Genomic DNA, 8,311 nt, shown 5'->3' with positions numbered 1-8,311 from the left:
TATGGCATGAAATGTTGCGTGCACTTGGACTGGCCCCCGGCTCCTGTTAACCCAGAAATGTACACAAAGTATAGAGGGGGGGAAAAAAGTATGACTAAGAGGAGAGAAGGTTAACTTGAGGGCATGTGTAGTACAACATCTGCCTCTGTGTGTGCACCACAGTCGAATCATTGACCGTGAAAGGAGGGGGAAGTGATTCTGATGACACTTAGTACAGTACACGCTTCTGTGATGTCGATACCAATCAGCGGATCATGAGGGAAAATTAGAAACACGCCGCTTCCTCCAAGCAAGAACAGTAATAAGTATTCTGACAGAGCCCGGGCTCAGCTCTGGTGGGAAAGAAAACACACACAAGCACTCGCATTGTCGTCCTGCGACGGTGACGTGACGCACACAAACAGAGATGAACCACAAAACAAAGCAATGATCACAGAAGGCTTTCTAACCTGTGGTGTGTTACACTGCGGAAAAAACTATCATTAATATTAACAATTAAATGTCTCTAACGTCAGAGGATGACTTGGTGCGGAGGCATAAAACAATATATATATCATTTTATACAATAATATTGTCTTTTGCACACTCTGTCTACATATTCTTAGACTCATAGTATATTATATTACCTATTGTATAGTCAAATACTTATATTCATACCTCTACTATATATCATATATTATATCATACTCTCTGTATATTCTTTGTATATATAAGTCTATATACACGTATTTATACATGTGTACATGTTATAATTACTATTATTATATCAGTATTACTTTTATTATTATATATACTGTTGCTGCCATTATTACTATATACTGCTTTTATATTGGTATAATTACTATCATATATAAATATATATAATGTTATATTATATACTATATATACTGTACTATTTTTATATACTGTCTAACAATAACATTACCATCATATCATCAGTACTATTACCATCATCTTGCCACTGCACCTTATCTACCTATTTATCTTGTGTTTGTGTTTTTTATTCTTTATACCTCAATATTTTTTATTTTATTCTATTGTATTTTATTGTATTCAAATATACCGGCTGCTATGACGACTTAATTTCACTTCGGGGATGAATAAAGTAATCTATCTATCTATCCATCTATCCATCTATCCATCTATCCATCTATCCATATATCCATATATCTATCTATCTATCTATCTATCTATCTATCTATCTATCTATCTATCTATCTATCTATCTATCTATCTATCTATCTATCTATCTATCTATCTATCTATCTTTCTGTCTATCTATCCATCTATCCATCTATCCATCTATCCATCCATCCATCTATCCATCTATCTATCTATCTATCTATCTATCTATCTATCTATCTATCTATCTATCTATCTATCTATCTTTCTGTCTATCTATCTATCTATCTATCTATCTATCTATCTATCTATCTATCTATCTTTCTGTCTATCTATCTATCTATCTTTCTGTCTATCTATCTATCTATCTATCTATCTATCTATCTATCTATCTATCTATCTATCTATCTATCTATCTATCTTTCTGTCTATCTATCTTTCTGTCTATCTATCTATCTATCTATCTATCTATCTATCTATCTATCTATCTATCTATCTATCTATCTATCTATCTATCTATCGAGGCAGAATTAAAACCTCCCTCTGTTCTATGAGCGTCTCAAATCTTTATTCCCCTCTTCACTCAGTCATCGTAACCTCGGGCAAAATACTATGTCTACCACTGGATCTCATAATAACTAGAACAGTGGGAAATGTAAGGAGGTCTTTGCTAATATCACACCAAACTGAGTCAATGAGCGAGCAGCCCCCCCGCCCTCCCCTCCCTCCCTTCTCCACTCTGCTAAAAGGCCACCATTGTATGTGAAGAATCGCCATGGCTACTGCCGGGCGGACTGTAAGCCTTTTAGAATTATTAGCATTCCTCTCGACCCTGAGCACTGTAGCAAAGCTGCTCGCTTCACCATCAATCCGCCTGGAGAGAAACACACCGGTTCTTTCATTAGCGACTACAGGAATTTCCATCTGGCTGGGAATTAATTAAAGTCGAATTATGGGTCTGCGGCAATATCGGGCTGCGCAGACAAATTCACCCACACCCATGGAGGGTGAGGGTGAATGTGGCCTTGTTACTGAGACTTGGAGACACTAACTCAGCAGTTATTAGACGAGACAGCAGCGGGGCGATGGACAATATGATCATTGATATATTAATTTCCCAGGTAGAAGGAAGTCAAAACAAACAGTGGTGACTCACGTTATGGCTTCAAGTTAATGATTATCAGCGTTTGAAGAATAACCAGCAAAAGAGAATCATGGCACTGACGACCGGATAAAAGCTAATAAAAAGAACCACTTTTATCAGGGTCTAACTAGATAGATAGATAGATAGATAGATAGATAGATAGATAGATAGATAGATAGATAGATAGATAGATAGATAGATAGATAGATAGATAGATAGATAGATAGATAGATAGATAGATAGATAGATAGATAGATAGATAGATAGATAGATAGATAGATAGATAGATAGATAGATAGATAGATAGATAGATAGATAGATAGATAGATAGATAGATAGATAGATAGATAGATAGATAGATAGATAGATAGATAGATAGATAGATAGATAGATAGATAGATAGATAGATAGATAGATAGATAGATAGATAGATGGATAGATGGATAGATGGATAGATAGATGGATAGATAGATAGATAGATGGATAGATAACTAGATAGATAACTAGATAGATAGATAGATTACTTTATTCATCCCCGAAGGGAAACTAAGTCGTCATAGCAGCCGGTATATTTGAATACAATAAAATACAATAGAATATAATAAAATAAAAATATTGAGGTAGAAAGAATAAAAACAGAAACACAAGATAAATAGGTAGATAAGGTGCAGTGGCAAGATGATGGTAATAGTACTGATGATATGATGGTAATGTTATTGTTAGACAGTATATAAAAATAGTACAGTATATATAGTATATAATATAACATAATATATATTTATATATGATAGTAATTATACCAATATAATAGCAGTATATAGTAATAATGGCAGCAACAGTATATATAATAGTAATAATAATAGTAATATAATAATAATAATTATAACATGTACACATGTATAAGTATGTGTATATAGACTTATGTATATAAAGAATATACAGAGAGTATGATATAATATATGATATATAGTAGAGGATAAAGTTAAAATAAATCAGATCACAGAAAAATGTCTATGAAGTTTCAGCAATGTATGATAAAAAGTCTGGGGGGGGGAAAAGAAACAGGTGAACTTTTGTCAGCCTGAGACAAAAGGCAGGTTGAAACAAAGTGCTCAATATCAGATTCTAGAACAGCTGCACCACAGGCCACCAGGGCGGCTCCACTCTCAGGCCGGGGACTCCTCCAGCTCCAGAGGGAAAGCTGGGCCCCGGTGACTTTCCACACTTTGTGCCAAAATGGCTAAAAGGCAACGACTTCCTTCCAGTGCAAACTGCAGTTTCAATTTCAACTTATCTGTGTTGTTCCGGTTACAAAGTTACGAGTAAACAGCTCTGGTGAAACCATTTCCAAATGGGGGCATGTAAGGAAAAAGGAAACTACGATGAAATACAGATGTGCTTAGGATTGCTGTGAGTTTGGAAAGTGCAATAACAACGTAAGAGGAAAAGCCACAAACCTTATTTCTATCTCCACAATAAATCATTCCTCAGATTTGATCAGGAAAAAATTTCCACAGGACAAAACCTGTTTTAATAAAGTGAATGATTGAAAACTTTCTGTGATGCAAGAACTCTATGGTAATAATAACAGAAGAGGGGAAACAACTTTAGTTTTCATCCATTTAATGTCATGATATTTGAAGGAGAAACACTTTCTCAGTGCGATTGGAATTTTCTACAGTTTTTTGTCGACCTCCGTAGTGTTTTCTGTTTTCACAGGCGGGGGGGATCAGGAGGCCTGGGCCTGGACCTGCTGATGAAAGAGAGTGGTTAGGGTTAAACTCCAAGTCCAACAAGGTGACGACATCCTATCAACCATAAAACTGATGTCAGTCAAATGGTTACCTTGGAGATGGGCTGCGGCCTGGGGACCCCCAGCCAGTCACAGAGCTGGTTCCTGTGAGGCCGCACTGTGGCCAGGTCACTTTCCCTGGACACACAGACCAACAACATGAAACATTCTGTCCTGAACTCATTTAATCTATTCAAGAACATTGACCATAAGCATCCAGTCGGAACCACTAACCAATTAGTATCACTCAGCAGGGTCATGACATCATCCAGCACCTCTGGATCCATGACATCATCGTAGGTCAGCACCATCTCATACATCTGGCCGGCTGTCGTCTTTCTAATCTACAGATGGAAGAGAGAACCAGTTCAATCTTTTCCTTTCCTGTTGTTGGTCACAACGACAAAAGCAGCTGCACATTTCAATATTACTACAGAGCAGATTTATCAGGCTAAAGACAAAGGTATTTGGAGAGTGTGGGTTTTAAATGTCCAATATGCCTAGGGTTGCAAAGGGGCGGAAAGTTTCCGGTAAATTTCAGGAAACTTTCCGGAAACTTTCCACGGGAATATTGAGCTCGGGAATTTTGGGAATTTTGAAAAAAAAACAACTATGCAAATCAAACGCTGAGCAATAAAAACATCATTTAAAACTCTATTTTAAAGATGTATGGAACGTTGAGTTTCAACCCTCCACTGGTCATTCTTCCATCACATTCACAGATAACTCCCAGCATGCTTCACTCTGCGGCAGGGCTACTGAGGCCTGCTGTAGTGTGCAGGACTAGTCAGGTAAGTTTCAATGATATTACTGGGAAAATATATTAGCTTGCTGATTGAGGATTGTTCATCTGTTCATCTAGACTATTTCCATTCATTTATCCATCAATTGTAAAATATGTTTACAGACGATTCCAATTGTTTGGCTAACTATTTATATCTCTGGCATTGCATTAGTGTTTTTCTACAAACTTTTTTCTCATCTTATTCTACAGAACAATGCCACGTGCACTCTCTCATGTGTGGAGACATTTCACCTCATCCAATGTAGAAGGAAAGGCTGTGTACATTTGCAAATACTGTGCAAAGACCTATGTTAAGAATGACACAACGATGCAGAAGCATATAGTCAAGTGCCCAAAGTTTCCTCAGGGCTCAAATCAGCCTATGACACAACAAAATGTTTATATTTATGTCTGTATATGACAAGGTAAATACAGTTAGTATAAATTACCCACAACATTTCCAGTTTATTCCCGTTAATTCCCGGTAATTCCCGTATATTCCTGTTAATTCCCATGGAAAGTTTCCAACTTTGAATATTCCCGGAATTTTGCAACCCTAAATATGCCACTTGAACATAAGACCTGGGTTGTTGACGCTGTGAAGCAGCGTGTGATCACGGAGTTGTTGACTTTATCTCCATTGCCGATTTATTATGATCAGAAATTAGGTAATTTATTAACGGTTTAATATTGTTACGGACCGAACGAAAAGTGACCGTTGCAAACAGTGTAAGGAAAACAATGCCTAACTGTTTGTTTTTGCTTTGTCAGTTTTCCTTATGGCGGAGACGGGCAAAGCCTCAGGTTAAGTGGATATGACGCAATTAAAAGGCGACTAAAATCAAATATCTCGTTACCTTCTATACAATTAGGGATTGTCTGAATTTGAACATTTTAGTCAACAAAATGTATAACATACGTAAAGTGTTTTTTAGACATTTGAATGAAAAGTGATATCTGCACGCCAGGTGTGAACTTACCACAGGGAAGGGATGGCAGAGCAGCATCAGCAGCTGGGACAAAACCTTCTTCCTCACGTCCCCCTGGAACTGGATCAGCCCACAGAAGCTGGGAAACACCAGACAAACCATGAATGTGTCAATCATTCATCTGGTTTTAGAGCCCGATTTAACGTTTGCATTTATCAATGAGATGGAGACTCACACAGCTACGCAGGCCGACAGCTTCTGAATCTCCCTGGTCTTCTTGAACTCTTTGCAGAGAGACAAGACTTCCACACAGAACGGATGACTCAGAAAAGAAAAACAGACAAACTTAAGTTCTCATATCACACATGTTTTAAAAAAAAAAAAACTAAGACAATGCTTTCACAGCACTTACTCGTCTTGCCTTGCGAAGATTTCAAAGCAGTTGTTGGAGAGCATCTGATCCACCATCTTCAGAGAGGAAGTGGACACCCTGAAAAAAGGAAGAGAAAACTGCCACTTATATCGTAGAGAGGATTTATAGAAATGAGATGAGGGAAGACGTTTGAACCATAGAGAAAAATAAATAGAACAATCTTCCATCAGGTGTGTGTGTCTGTGTGTACCTGCAGTTGTGGAGATTGTTTCTTAAGACTCTCAGCAAAGTGTCTCCAAACTGTGTCAGCTCAGCATCGTTCTCCTGGATCCCTTTCATGTGGTCGAACAACGACTTGGAAGAAAACTGCACCTGAGCAGAGAGGAGAGCAGCAGTGAATGTGGAGCCACTCACTGTGGAGAGGTGAGATCGACAATGACTGTTTGTTATTGACTGACTTTAAGAAATGTCAGCGAGACTTTTTATAAGTCACACGTTGTATAACTTTGTGCGCGTAAAATGAACTGTGTGCTTATTGGAGAGGGAGAGAGAAGCAGAGATCGATAGATAGATAGATAGATAGATAGATAGATAGATAGATAGATAGATAGATAGATAGATAGATAGATAGATAGATAGATAGATAGATAGATAGATAGATAGATAGATAGATAGATAGATAGATAGATAGATAGATAGATAGATAGATAGATAGATAGATAGATAGATAGATAGATAGATAGATAGATAGATAGATAGATAGATAGATAGATAGATAGATAGATAGATAGATAGATAGATAGATAGATAGATAGATAGATAGATAGATAGATAGATAACTTATTCATCCCCGAAGGGAAATTAAGTCGTCATAGCAGCCGGTATATTTGAATACAATAAAATACAATACAATAGAATAAAATAAAAAATATTGAGGTAGAAAGAATAAAAACAGAAACACAAGATAAATAGGTAGATAAGGTGCAGTGGCAAGATGATGGTAATAGTACTGATGATATGATGGTAATGTTATTGTTAGACAGTATATAAAAATAGTACAGTATATATAGTATATAATATAACATAATATATATTTATATATGATAGTAATTATACCAAAATAATAGCAGTATATACTAATAATGGCAGCAACAGTATATATAATAATAATAGTAATATAATAATAATAATTATAACATGTTCACATGTATAAGTATGTGTATATAGACTTATGTATACAAAGAATATACAGAGAGTATGATATAATATATGATATATAGTAGAGGATAAAGTTAAAATAAATCAGATCACAGAAAAATGTCTATGAAGTTTCAGCAATGTATGATAAAAATCTGGGGGGGGGGAAGCAACAGGTGAACTTTTGTCAGCCTGAGACAAAAAGAGAGGCCTCGGAACGATAAACAGTTAAAACAGATGAAATCATCAGACTGTGAGAAACAAAGTGAAACCTCGACACTATGTGCTGAAGATAGATGGATTTTCCTTTACATTTTTATGTAAAAAGATAAACTCAACCTGCACTGTACACATCCAGCAGACCTAGAGGAACTATCATCACTCGACTTTAGCTCCATGCGTCTCAAACCCTGACTGAGCTCCTGTAAAACACATGCTGCCTCCGTACAGAGAACCTGCTCCCGATGTAAATATAAAGTAAAGTATAGGGTAAAGAAAACAGAGATTCGTACAATTTAGATGAAACGCACTAGTGAAAACATCAGAAGGATTCTTTTATATTCGGTAGATTCCTTTGAGCTAACACATTGTTGTTTTATTTGTGGACTCAAACACTTCACTCACGTCTCCATCAGCACAGTGGTGAGTAGATAAGTGAATTTTCATGTTGTGGTGAACTATCCCTTTAATCATACACAAGGTCTAATCTGATTTTCTTTTTTCTCCCAGTGTCAGAACTTGGCACAGCTTGTTGCTTGGCTCCTCCAGGACTGCACTCAATGCTCTCTCTACATTCAGACCCTTCAAGGCGATTCCTGGAAAGTTGGTGGACCCTCCATGGCTCTCTGTCCTCTGTATGTGCCTGTGGTGTGAGAATGGTAATCTTGGCCCCTGTACCGATGCAGTCCTGGCTCAGTTTCCTTCATGCAACCCTGTACAAACATATCAGTCCTTCCCGTCTCTGAGGATC

General features: G+C 36.9%; 1 protein-coding gene across 2 annotated transcripts in view; it reads right to left on the bottom strand.

The window, feature by feature from the left end:
- Positions 1-3,966: 3,966 nt before the first annotated feature.
- tbcd (tubulin folding cofactor D) overlaps positions 3,967-8,311 on the bottom strand; it is a 28,181-nt gene continuing 23,836 nt past the window's right edge. The window contains exons 34-40 of one of the 2 annotated variants that reach the window (XM_061090016.1): positions 6,395-6,516; positions 6,184-6,261; positions 6,007-6,093; positions 5,823-5,910; positions 4,293-4,402; positions 4,112-4,196; positions 3,967-4,019 (exon numbers count right to left, since the gene is read on the bottom strand). In XM_061090016.1, the coding sequence (XP_060945999.1) occupies positions 3,996-4,019; positions 4,112-4,196; positions 4,293-4,402; positions 5,823-5,910; positions 6,007-6,093; positions 6,184-6,261; positions 6,395-6,516 (594 nt within the window). In that variant the 3' untranslated portion in view covers positions 3,967-3,995. The remainder of the gene's footprint in view (positions 4,020-4,111; positions 4,197-4,292; positions 4,403-5,822; positions 5,911-6,006; positions 6,094-6,183; positions 6,262-6,394; positions 6,517-8,311) is intronic. The other variant, XM_061090017.1, reaches the window with a different exon arrangement.

The sequence above is a fragment of the Limanda limanda genome, chromosome 17 (assembly GCF_963576545.1).
Source record: "Limanda limanda chromosome 17, fLimLim1.1, whole genome shotgun sequence".
Taxonomy (NCBI): Eukaryota; Metazoa; Chordata; class Actinopteri; order Pleuronectiformes; family Pleuronectidae; genus Limanda; species Limanda limanda.
This window is presented reverse-complemented; position numbering and strand designations above follow the sequence as displayed.